General features: G+C 48.7%; 1 protein-coding gene across 6 annotated transcripts in view; it reads right to left on the bottom strand.

Moving 5' to 3' along the window:
- The window catches only part of ACACB (acetyl-CoA carboxylase beta), a 112,891-nt gene that overhangs the window by 84,407 nt on the left and 15,043 nt on the right, over positions 1-13,441 (bottom strand). The window contains exon 1 of one of the 6 annotated variants that reach the window (XM_045459124.1): positions 9,637-9,919. The exons of the other annotated variants lie outside the window; for them this stretch is intronic. Coding sequence (XP_045315080.1) covers positions 9,637-9,683 — 47 coding nt within the window. The 5' untranslated portion in view covers positions 9,684-9,919. Of the gene's footprint in view, positions 1-9,636; positions 9,920-13,441 lie in introns of those variants that run through there. 6 annotated transcript variants of the gene reach the window in all.

Genomic DNA, 13,441 nt, shown 5'->3' with positions numbered 1-13,441 from the left:
TCGACAGATGAAAGGGTAAAGAAGATGTGGAATATACAATGGAATATTACTCGGCCATCAAAAAGAATTTGTAGGGGCGCCTGGGTGGCTCAGTCAGTTAAGCTCTGACTTCGGCTCAGGTCATGATCTCGTGGTCCGTGGGTTCGGGCCCCGCGTCAGGCTCAGTGCTGACAGCTCAGAGCCTGGAGCCTGTCTTCGGATTCTGTGTCTCCCTTTGTCTGCCCCTCCCCCGCTCATGCTCGCTCGCTCTCTCTCTCCCTCTTAAAAATAAGTAAAACATTAAAAAATAAATTTAAAAAAAAGAGTTTGTAACAACGTGGATGGAACTAGGGTGTGTTATGCTAAGCAAAATAAGCTAGTCACAGAAAGACAAGTATCATATGATTTCACTCATACGTGGAATTTAAGATACAAAACAGATGAACATAGGGGAAGGGAAGCAAAAATAATATAAACACAGAGAGGGGGGACAAAACATAAGAGACCCTTAAATACAGAGAACAAACCAAAGGTTGCTGGGGGGGAGGAAGGGGGGGCAATGGACTAAATGAGTGATGGGTATTACGAAGGCACTTGTTGGAATGAGCACGGCGTGTTACATGTAAGTGACGAATCACTAAATTCTATTCCTGAAATTATTATTATACTATATATTAACTGACTTGGATTTAAATTAAAACAAATAAAAACTTCCTATAACTATAGCAAAAAAATAATAAAATACAGTAAACATATTGATTATAAAAAAAGAAATTCTGAAAAATATTTTCTGAGCCTTTGAGATTTTAGATATGTAGTTTTAAAGGCTGATATGGCACATACTGTGTATACATATGATTTTATACTTACATGATCTATAAAACAAAAATCCACAAAAAAATATTATCTATATTATCTATCAAAAAGTATTATCTATTTTAGATAATATTAAGAAATATACTCAAATACATATCTTTTTACTTTTTTTTATGTTTATTTTTGAGAGAGAGAGACACAGAATGCGAGTGGGGGAGGGGCAGAGAGACAGGGAGACACAGAATCTGAAGCAGGCTCCAGGCTCCGAGCTGTCAGCACAGAGCCTGATGTGGGGCTCGAACTCAGGAACAGTGATACCAGACCTGAGACGAAGTCGGACACTTAACCGACTGAGCCACCCAGGCACCCCTCTTTTTACTTTTTAAACCTTTTTTTTTTTTTTTTTTTTTCAACGTTTATTTATTTTTGGGACAGAGAGAGAGCATGAACGGGGGAGGGGCAGAGAGAGAGGGAGACACAGAATTGGAAACAAGCTCCAGGCTCTGAGCCATCGCCCAGAGCCCGACGCGGGGCTCGAACTCACGGACCGCGAGATCGTGACCTGGCTGAAGTCGGACACTCAACCGACTGCGCCACCCAGGCGCCCCTCTTTTTACTTTTTAAAGTGACTATTAGAAATTAAATTACATGGGGTGCCTGGGTAGCTCAGTCGGTTGAGTGTCCGACTTCGGCTCAGGTCATGATCTCATGCTTCATGGGTTCAAGCCCCGCGTCAGGCTCGGTGCTGACATCTCGGAGCCTGGAGCCTGCTTAGGATTCCGTCTCCCTCTCTCCGTGCCCCTCTCCTGTTCGTGCTTTGTCTCTCTCTCAAAAATAAATAAACATTTAAAAAAAAAGAAAGAAAGAAATTAAATTACATGTGTAGCTTACATTATGTTTCTATTAGGCAGTGCTGATCTGGAGTACAGCTCCAAAATACGGCAAGAAAACCAGAGTTAGGTGTCTTCCGTATCTGAGTTTTGAGACACCATCTATGGCCCTCGGATCTCGAGGGACGAGAATGAGAGCTCTTACTCAGCTGCCCCATCTGCTTCCCGTCCCCCAATCTCTCAACACAGGCATGCTGCACCCTGGCAGATCAGTTCGTGGTGTTTCACGAATCCAGGATTATTCACAGATGAGGGCTGGGTAGACCAGATGTGCCTTCCTACCTACCTTCCTTCCTCTTCCTTTCCTCTCTCTCTCTCTCTCTTTCCTGGAGACAGCGGGGTTTTCATTCACATAGCTCTTTTTAAAATTTTTTCTAACGTTTATTCATTTTTTGATAGAGACAGACAGAACATGAGTGGGGGAGGGGCAGAGAGAGAGAGGGAGACACAGAATCGGAAGCAGGCTCCAGGCTCCGAGCCGTCAGCCCAGAGCCCGACGCGGGGCTCGAACTCACGGACCGCGAGATCATGACCGGAGCCGAAGTCGGACGCTCAACCGACTGAGCCACCCAGGCGCCCCTCCTTCGCATAACTCTTGCACCTGTCGCTAATGCAGCCCACTAATTGCAGCTCATTGAGCAGCTCCTTTATTTTTCATTGGCAACATCCCTCTTGGAGGCCTCTGCTCTCTCCTCCCATCCTGACTGCCGGCTTCTCCAGACCCCCTTACCCGACTGTCATCCTGGGCCTTCTTTTGCTGACCTCCTCGGGATTCCTTTTGCCTCTCCTCGGGTCTGATCCCTCATTTGGGGGATCACACGGCTCCCTCTTTCTCCCTCGTTTTGTTGGGACATAGCGTCCAGTAGTTCATCTGATTAAAAAGATGGTACCATGGCAGGACATGTGACGAGGACGTCCTCGCGTGCCTGTCCTCCTCCTCACTGCACCAGGCTACTTCATCACTACCGCCCGGGAGATTCCCTCTGATTCTATGCTGGATGTCAGTTTATTCTCTTGCTTCAGGGGGAGATCTCTAGCCTTCTCAAAAAAGGCGATGGGGAGTGGGGACTGGGGGTGGTAAATGTGTCATCATCTGGCGTGGTCTGAAACTTCCTTCTGCTCTCACGTTTGACCCTAGCGTTTGGCCGTGTACAGAACTCTATCAGGGAAAACCTTCTCCTTCTGAGTTTTGGAAGCCTTGCACCATCGTGTTGTGGCTTCTGAGGATGCTGGAACCAGAGCTGTTCCAATACTTGGATCCTTCGTGGGTGATCTGTTTTGTTTCACATCCAGAAGCTTATAGGACCTTGTCTCTGTCTCCTGTAGTCTACAGTTTCACAGGGATGTGCTCAGGTGTGCGTCTGCTTCCGTCAGTGGGGCTGTGCATCTATCAGGCTCCTTCAATGTGAAAACTCACATCCTGGAATTTATCTTCAAATATTTCCTTCAAATGATTTCCCTGCCTCCTTTTTCTCTATTCTTTCCAGAAGCCTTATCATCCGGATGCTGAAATTCTTAGACTGGCCGGCAAGTTTCTGTATTTTACCCCTCCCCTACTTCCCATCTCGTGTCTTCCGCTTTCCGGGCAATTCCTTCAGCCTTCTCTCCTAACCCGCTGTTGTGTTTTTAAATTTGTTTTAATGGTTGTTTGTTTTTGAGAGAGACAGAGACAGAATGCGAGTGGGTCAGGGGCAGAGAGAGAGGGAGACACAGGATCCGAGGCAGGCTGCAGGCTCCAGGCTCCGAGCTGTCAGCACAGAGCCGGATGAGGGGCTCGAACTCATGAGCTGTGAGATCATGACCTGAGCCGAAGTCAGACGCTCAACTGACTGAGCCACCCAGGGGCACCACCCACCACCCATCCCCCCTCCCCGCCTCCGCTGTTGTGTTTTTACAACCAAGAGCTTGTTAATGACCAGCAGAGTTTCCTTTTCACGCATCCTATGCCTATGTGTGCAACATCCTCCCTGACTTCAGTGAGGGCAATAATGGCAGCTTTTTCACGTTCCCTTCTCCCGGCACGATTTCTGTTTCTTCCAAGTCTCTTGTGTCTCTCTGTTCGGGGCCTGCCTTCCATATCAGAAACTGTCCCCAACTGTTTGTTAAGCCTCAGTCACTTCCTCGTGACGAAGAGCGAGAACCAAAGGGCTGACAGAAGGTACTGAGTGAGGTGAGGCCGGCGGACCCTGAGCTCCACGCTCAGGACCTTGGGGAGGGGGGCTGCTGTGTACCAGGGAACCCCAAGTACACTTAGAGTCGTCTTCTTTCAAGGGTCCAACTCTCAATTGGCCAGCAGCTGGGAAGAGGTGGGTGGGGGCGTGGCAGGAAGGCCTGGGATGGGGGGCAGGGAAGGTTTCAACACCTATAACCTATACGGACCCTGATCGTCATGTTTGGATACAGGCCCCACACCCTCCACCGTGCCCATCGGTCCCCAGCGCCAAGACCCTCTACTTTTCCCTCTCCAGGGAATGAATTGCCTGCTTTCTGTGGGGGTGGGAGTGGACAACCCCTGCCAAGCAAAGCAGACAAGAAGATCTGGGCATTTTGTACCCAATTCTTACGTTGGTACCTCCCCACCTTTACCCCCAGGCGCACAGGCACGTGATGCCGCCAGTCCCTGCGCCTTTCAGGGTACAGATCCAATAACTTCTCAGCCGTCCTCAAGGCTGCTTTAGGACTCAGCCCTCTTGGTTCTGCTAAGCCAGTTACTGCTGGCTCACCTGCTTTGGGGCCTCCAAAATAGTATTGCTAATCTTCTCTCCTGTCCTGCCAGCTTTGATGGTTTCCATCTCTTTAAAAAAAAAAAAAAAAAAAGAATCTAGGGATGCGTGGGTGGCTCAGTCGGTTAAGCATCTGACTCTTGATTTCTGCATAGGTCAGGATCTCATGGTTCACGAGATAGAGCCCCGCGTCAGGCTCTGTGCTGGCAGTGAAGAGTCTGCTTGGGATTCTCTCTCTCCCGCTCCCTCTCTCTGCCCTTCCCCTGCTTGCACTCGCTCTCTCAAAAAAAATAAACTTATAAAATAAAATAAAATAAAATAAAATAAAATAAAATAAAATAAAATAAAATAAAATAAAATAAAATAAAATAAAAATCTCTTTTGCCATCATTTAGTAGGATGTTGACAGGAACTTCTCCTGGCATGGAAGAGAATCAGGCATGAATATTCAGTCCACTTTTGTAACGCAGCAATGGGACATTCATCTGCCAGGAATTAAGCCAGAAGTTAACCACCCACAGGTGTGTCCAGTGGCTGTGTCACCAGGCAGGTCGAGGGCAGGGATGAGTGGGTTCAGGGGACCAAATTTTTGGTGAAGAACTGATTGATCATGGGGCGCCTGGGTGGCTCAGTCGGTTCAGCGTCTGACTTCGGCTCAGGTCGTGATCTCGAGGTCTGTGAGTTCGAGCCCCGCGTCAGGCTCTGTGCTGACAGCTCAGAACCTGGAGCCTGTTTCAGATTCTGTGTCTCCCTCTCTCTGACCCTCCCCTGTTCATGCTCTGTCTCTCTCTGTCTCAAAAATAAATAAACTTTAAAAAAAAAAATTTTTTTTCAATAAATAAACTGCAAGCAGCTTTTCTTCTAGAACCTCCTAGGGCTGAACCACTGAAACAAAACAGGACTTACAAGGATACTTTGGAAGCGCAGATATTGTCTTGCCAATTACATCCCATCAATCAGCAAGGAGTTCAGTTTGTTTCGGATAACTTTATTTATTTCCAAAAACAAGCAGATGTGGCCTGAGGGCCCTAACCTGCAGGCCTCTGATCTAGGGAAAGAGACACCAAAATGGTGAGCAATTATGGGTGGTTTGTGTTTTCTTCTCTTCCTTTATGTTTGTTAAATTTCCCGCAGTGATAAAATTTTAAGCATATTTATTTTGAGAGAGACCGAAAGAGTGTGAGCGGGAGAGGGACAGAGAGAGGCAGAATTCCAAGCAGGCTTTGCGCTGTCGCTGCGGTGACGCGGGCTCGAATTCATGAAACCGTGAGATCACAACTTGAGCCGAAATCAAGAGTCGAATGCTTAACCGACTGAGCCACCCAGGCGCCCCGATAAATTATTTTCAATAAGAAAAAATATATACATGAATTTTGTTAATAAGGACGCTGAAAGCCCTAGCCATTCTGGCATCCATGGGGCAAGGCACTCAGTATCCTTAACTGTAAGATAAGGTTATTAACACGTACTTCACCAGGTTTAAAGGTTAATATATAGAAAGTAAAAAATGGCATCTGACACACAGTAAACTTTGTATTATCATTTCAGTGCAGTGAAGCCAAGAGGATCAGGGGCTGTTGACCTCCCAACCTCACCAGGAAACGCTTCAGCCACTCTTCTGCCGGGGGGTCTGCTCCCCATCCATCCTATCTGCCGACCCCCCACTCTTATCTACAGCCTTCCCCGACTGGCTGGCTTCATCTTTTGGCTTCAGATAGTCTCAGACATCCCGTTTCCATGCACGCAAACACTAAAACTCTAGCAAACTGACCTAAAGCACAACAACAACAAAAAGTCATCCAGGAGAAGAACACCATTTTGTGGCCTGGAAAAACCATTCCCGGCCGCCATTTTGATTTCAAACATGGCGACAGAGCCCCTCCATCAGGTGGGTCGCAGCCCATCACAACTAACTAGGCGGGTGAACACACAATGCTGCCGGAGGGGCCTTGTTTCAGACCCAGTCTCCAGGCCAGTGGCTATTTTTATTCGTTTTTGACAAAGTTGGAGGCCAACCAACATTGGCTCTGGAGGGCCCACCGTCAACCGGCATTTGTTCCAAGGCAAGTGTGAGGGCTGAAATATTCCAGGGTGACTTTGGAAATGGCTTCAGGTGCAATCAACTAGGCCACAGAGCTATCCGCCAAACACCAAACACAGTCAGCTGCTCAGGCACAAGACCAGGCAGAAAACACCCGCAGGGAAAGAATAAACATCTCAAGTGTCACTATGAATCAGACACAGGGGGCTTCTCACTGAATCCCCAGAGCCCCGTGCAGGGGAGGCCACCATTTCCTGCTCACAGTGAGGAAACTGAGGCTCCGGGAGGCCCGATGACCTCAAGTCACACAGACGGCAAGTGTGGGCTTCCAATCTGACTCTGACCTTCTGAATCGAAGTTTGAGACAGGAAGATATTTTAGACAAATGGGAGGATCTCTATTGTCTGCACTTGAAGAAACAAGCACTTAGATTTGAGAGGCGATGTGTGTACCACAGCGTTCTCAGCTGGGGGCAGTTTTGTCCCCCGGAGACACATGGCCATGTTTGCAGATATTTTTTTGTGGTCACAACGAAGGAGGGGTGGCCGTCTAGTAGGTAAAGGCCAGGGATGCTGCTGAATGTTCTAGGATGCTCAGAACAGCCCCTCACCGCAAAGAATTACAGGGCCCCACACGTCAGCAGTGCCTCAGCTGAGAAACCCTAATGGTTTCTAATAGATCTAATCGTAGATTAGAGCCATCCTTCCAGACTTTCAATGCAGAATCTACCATTCCTGACCTGCGTAATCCTGGGAAAGTTGCTTTAGCAGGTGTCTCTTAGTTCCCTCATAAGATGAAAATGAAAATATTAACAACATTAATTGCGTCTCCTTCCTTGAGTGTGTGTTCAGGGTTCAGCATCGGGCCTTGCGGGCAGTAAAGACCTTAAGCTGAGGGGCCTCTCCACAGGGAAGCCATGGGAAGAGCCCAGTATGGGGCCACTGGGCCCTGACATCAACCAGCCCTTGCGTCCCTACCTCTCCTTTCTCTTTTGTAAAATAGGGATGGTAACTGCTGAGAGCCGATGACCTGATGGAAGTAAAGTTATTTACTTACTATTTTCACCAAGCAAGTAAGGAAGAAAGGACATTGCATAGCTTAGTAAAAGGCTGATAATTCTGAACTCATCTTTGGGCTCCCAGACACACAGACCCTTGGAAATCTCTCAGGCCTCCTGTCCCCCTCCCCACCGGCCCAGTGCTTCCCGGGATAGCCACCTTGGCTAGGCCAGGAGTTCTTAAAATAGGGTCCAAAAACCAAATCCAGGCTGCCACATGCTTTTGTAACTCCCACAAGCTAATAATGGTTTTTACCTTTTTATTTATTTTCTATTTATTTTTTAAATGTTCATTTATTTTTTGAGTGCAAGCGAGGAAGGGGCAGAGAGAAGGGGACAGAGGATCTGAAGCGGGCTCTGTGCAGACAGCAGGGAGCCTGATGTGGGGCTCGAACTCACGAACCGGGAGATCATGACCCGAGTGGAAGTTGAACGCTCAACTGACTGAGCCACCCGGGTGCCCCTGGTTTTTACATTTTTAAATGGTTGAAAGAATCTTACTTTGTGACAGGAGAAAATTACGTGAATTTTCAACCTCAGTGTCCATAAGTACAGTGTGGTTGGAATACAGTCAGGCCCTCTCAATCATGATGTATTATCTGTGGCTGCTAGGGCAGTAAATGGCGGAGCTGAGTAGGTGTGACAGAGACCCTATGACCACAAAAGCCGAAAATATTTACTATTTGGCCCTTGATGGAAACAGTTCACCAACTCTGAGTTAAGTGGTGCTTTTCGGCCCTGACTGTGGACTCCATCACGAGAAGCCTTAAAAACTGCTGATGTCTAGGCCCCACCTGGACTAATTACTCAGCATCCCCAGGATGGGAAGGATTGTTGGGGAGGGGGGAGTAGGGGTCACCCAGGCATCTACATTTTCCAAAAGTACCGCCCCCGTCCCCCCCGCCCCCCCCCCCCCCCCCGCAGGGAATTCTAACATGCAGGTAGGGGTGAGAACCACCAATCAACAACCCACATTTCCACCAGGCAGCTGGCCTTGGTTCTGAGCGGCATTCCCATGGCAGCGAAGCCACTTGCAATGGGGTGATTCCAATTCTTGCAGGTTTATTCTTTCAGCTTAAGGTGGTTTCGATTAAATGTGATTCAAGATTCATATGTTGAACTTTTGTGTAAATAGCCTTACAGATCAGGGGGAAAAAAATGTATCCTTTGTAGGCCACACGGCCAGCTTTGGGCACACCGGAGGACTTGAGGGGTTGTGCCAGAGGGGTTAGATGGGGGTAGAAATGTGACTAACATGCTCTACAAAAAGCTCAGTGTACGAGAAAGACCATGATCCAAACAGGGGACCGGTGCCCATCTGCAGGCCCTTTGCCTTCAGCAATCCAAGGAGGGTCCCCCGAAAGGCTCTGTTATTCTGCTTTGCAGAGGGACCAGAGAACTTCAAGGTCAGCCTCCTTCCTGGGGCATGTCTCCTGCCCTCTCTGAACCCCCCAACCTTGAACCCAAACAACCAGGTCCTTCTGGCTCCAAGTGACCTCACTTCCCTGCGCTAACTATCCAGCAGCTGTTAATAAAGATCATGGGGTGGGCGGGGATGCATGGGGAGAAGTGGTTAAGGGTGATTTTTGTTCCTCCTTTTTGCTTATCTAGAATTTTCTGACTTTTCAACAACAAGCAGAACGTGACTTTGGTAATTTTTTCAAGTGCAATAAAATGAAAACAAGAAATCAAGCAGGTGGGGCTAGGAAGCACTGGGGCACAGAAATGCCTGCACCAACTGCTCAGAAAATAACCTTAAATGGGATGCGCGCTCAGATGCACATTGATTCGCCCCGGGCTTCACGATCATTTCCAAAGTCCTGCCTTCCGCAGCCAAGGCTTCACCAAAGCAAAGGGAAGGAAGAGGAGGAAAGCGCGGACCCCCGCCAGCGGGTCCACCTTTGTGTTCTTGAGCGCCCCCTTCCAAACAACATCACCGCCAAATCCAGCCTCCCGGGTTTTGCAAGGCAGCCTCCATCTCCCCAGCGGCCAAACTGAAGCCTGCATTTCTTTGGTGGGGGCGGGGAAGAGGAGGTGGAGCGAAGGGGTCACACAGCTTGTCTCTACTAGGGCGACACGCTGCGTAAGTTTGCAAAAGATAACGGTCATTAGAATTGCAGGCTTACTTACTTTACTTTGCGATCAGGGAAACAGACCTTGCACTTGGCAGGACTCATATTGACCTGCCCGCCGACCAATCCCACCCGGCTCCTTCCGGAATGCCGAGCATGCACCCCTGGACCCCCTGAAGCGGACCCCGGTCCCGGGGCCCAGCAGGGCAGCCACAGGGAGGCGGAGGCGCGGTCCGAGAGCGGCTCGGGCCGGGTTGTGCTGCAACCTGCAGATGCCGGCCCAAGCTCTGAGCTTCCTCCATCCCGAAATGAGTCCTGCGCGCAAGTGTCCGGGGCGGACGCGCCCGCCCAGGCCCCGCCCCCAAGCGGACCCCTCCTCCCAGAAGGGTCCTGCCCCCTCACCGGGCCCCGCCCCCTACCCCCGCCGGCCAGGTCCCGCCCCCCCGCGCCGGCCAATCACGGAGCCACCGCTGACCTTGGGCGCCGGGAGACGACCGCCGGAGATGTTAAAAAAAACACACACACACAAAAAACAAAAACCCTCTTGGCTGCTTTCCTACCCATGTCGCCTGACTGGAGTAGAAGCGTTCCAGGATGGCACCCACTACCTACTGGCAGCTGGGCAAAACTCACAAGTGCTTGAATACACCCGCTAGGGAAGTGGTGGAAAATACGGTTTATTTAAAATGTGAGTCAGGGGCGTCTGGGTGGCTCAGTCGGTTGAGAGCCCCACTCTTGATTTCGGCTCAGGTCATGACCTCAGGGTTAGGGGGATACAGCCCTGCCTCGGGCTCTGAGCTGACGGTGTGGAGCCTGCTTGGGATTTTCTCTCTCCTCTCTCTGTCCCTCTCTTGCGCGCGCTCTCTCTCTCTCTCTCTCTGATAATAAATAAACCTTAAAATATGAGTCAGATGTCACCACAGTGCCTGGTAAAAGCCCCCGAAGTCAGGTCAACTTCTGGCTTCCAAGTTCCTGGTTTTGCTCATTCCTTCACCTCTATTCCCAGAGACAAGTTTGTTCCAGGTCCCTCTGTCCCCACGGAGAGCTCCCAACACACACTTCGGACCACATGGGTCACCTGGTAAAGTGAGTGCTTTCAAGGCAGGGAAGACCCCAGCTGCCCTGAGACCCTAAAAAGGCTTCTTTCTGGCTTCCAGCTATGGAATGAATGAGTCACAGGAATGAAAGGGACAGCGTAAGGAATATAGTCGATGATAGTGTAGTAGTGATGTATGGTGACAGATGGTGGCTACACTTGTGGTGAGCAGAGCATAACTATATAGACTTGTCTAATCACTATGTCCTACACCTGAAACGAATGCAACATTGTGTGTCAGCCACACTCAAATGAATACATCTTTTCTTAAAAAAATAAGCTTTCTGCTAAGACCAGCATACCCTGAGTGCTCTTTTGTGCCTTTGTCTTATTTAATAGCGATCCTATTGTTTTTAATTTTTTTTTCATTGTAAGTTTATTTATCTTTGAGAGAGAGAGAGAGAGAGAGAAGAGAGCACTAGTGGGGTAGGGGAAGAGAAAAGACGGGAGAGAGAGAATCCCAAGCAGGCTCTGAGTCGACACGGGAGTCAAACTCATGAACTGTGAGATCCTGACCTGAGCTGAAATCAAGAGTAGGATTCTTGGGGCGCCTGGGTGGCTCAGTCGGTTAAGCGTCCGACTTCGGCTCAGGTCATGATCTCGTGGTCTGGGAGTTCGAGCCCCGCGTCAGGCTCTGTGCTGACAGCTCGGAGCCTGGAGCCTGTTTCAGATTCTGTGTCTCCCTCTCTCTCTGACCCTCCTCCGTTCATGCTCTGTCTCTCCCTATCTCAAAAATAAATAAACGCTAAAAAATAAAATAAATTAAAAAAAAAAGAGTGGGATCCTTCATGGACTGAGCCACCCGAGTGCCCAACAATCCTATGGTTTTTATTTCCATAATGCAGATAAGGAAACAAGACCCAGAGATGTACATTTCCTAAGGATGACAGAGCTGGAGCCTTGAACCCACACAAACTGATTCCAGTTAGAATAAATGAATGAATACTTCTCCAAGTAGTTTTCATAAAAGGACCCAAAACACTGCCTAGAAAATATTGCAACGATAATAAATGTAGCCTACGTTCACAGCAAAGCGAGAAGCCAAAAACCAATGTAAAACTTTGCAAATATGGCCACAATGGCAGCAGTGACCTCTCCTAGGAGTTGTAGAAGCAGCCCTGCCTGAGGACACCAGTTAGCTGTGCTCCAGCCATATATCAACTGTTTCAACAAGGGGATTAAGAAATAAATACATAAAACAGGTGAACACAATTCTCAGTTCTTCAGAATTTCTAGAATGTTCGCCACGGCCTTGTCTTTCCTTCCTCCAAAACAAACTCCACCTTAGGCTGATGCATTTTTTAAAGTTTCAAACCAACCCCCTCCCCCCTGCAAATTCATCCCCGACATGACCCAAATTTAATATATTCACCTCAAAATAGGGAAAACAGTTAAAATCAGGAAATGAAAGCATTTCAAAAGACCCCAAGTCAGTAAGGATCAAGTGGGAAAGAGCTTGAATCGGTTTACTTGCATCGCTCTGGATTTTTGTCCTCTAGTGACAAAACCCCAACTCCTGTTGGACATCGTGGTGATGCTAACTTCTCCGCCAACCCAGCCCGAGGGACGTCGTAACACAGCTTGCTTTCACGTGGGGGCTCTCAAGAAAAGGATTTCACTTAGATGTCCGCGCTTGGCACGTCATCAGAGTGATAACGACTTGGGTTTTTCTCTGCCTGCCTTATTAGGGAAGAGAAGATCGGAAGGAAAGAATAACACGCGCCCCTATTGCTCGGTACCGCCTTTATACAAACATCTCCTCTAAACAATTGTCACTGTGCTTTCGATGACAGTTCAAACTTGGCTGTAGATGCAGTCTCGTGTTACAAGCCCTTCTGCTCAGACTCATCAGAGGCTAAATTTAACTTGTTGGTATGGCAGAGGGAAAAGCCAGGTCAATGGCGAAAGGCACACGCAAAAACAAGAAATGGTACACGTACAAGTGACTAGCAGCACAGTGGAAATTCCGGAGCCGTGAGTGGCCTCAAGCCTGGCCCTGTGCCCTCTGTGACCCCGAGCAAACCTCTTCTCTCCACTTCATCTGTAAAACCATCCATATACAAAGTGCGTTCATTCAGACAAAAACAAAATAATGCCCTGGGGCATTAACCTGGGGGGCTCAGTCCATTAAGTGTCTGACTTCAGCTCAGGTCATGATCTCATGGTTTGTGAGTTCAAGTCCCACTGACAGCACAGAGCCCGCTTCGGATCCTCTGTCCTTCCCTCTCTCTGCCCCTCCCCTGCTCCCCTGCATGCGAGTGCAAGCTCTCTCTCTCTCAAAAATAAAGAAACATTAACAAAATAATTTAAAATAATCCCTTTCAATATGTGATGGAGGAAATGTTCCATTAAGCATAGAGCAGAAGTGAAAGATTTTTCTAAATTAGGATACAGACGGGGCCCCTGGGTGGCTCAGTCTGTTGAACATCTGACTCTTGATTTCAGTTCAGGTCACGATCTCACAGTTTGTGGGACTGAGCCCACATTGGGCTCTGTGCTGACAGTGCAGAGCCTGCTTAAGACTCTCTCTCTCTCTCTCTCTTCCTCTCTCTCTGCCCCTTCCCCGCTTGTTCTCACTCTGTCTCTCAAAATAAATAAATTAACTTAAGGGGCGCCTGGGTGGCACAGTCGGTTAAGCGTCCAACCTCGGCACAGGTTACAATCTCACCTTTTGTGGGTTTGAGCCCCATGTCAGGCTCTGTGCTGACAGCTCAGAGCCTGGAGCCTGCTTTGGATTCTGTGTCTCCCTCTCTCTCTGTCCCGCCCC

The sequence above is a fragment of the Leopardus geoffroyi genome, chromosome D3 (genome assembly GCF_018350155.1).
Source record: "Leopardus geoffroyi isolate Oge1 chromosome D3, O.geoffroyi_Oge1_pat1.0, whole genome shotgun sequence".
Lineage (NCBI taxonomy): Eukaryota > Metazoa > Chordata > Mammalia > Carnivora > Felidae > Leopardus > Leopardus geoffroyi.
This window is presented reverse-complemented; position numbering and strand designations above follow the sequence as displayed.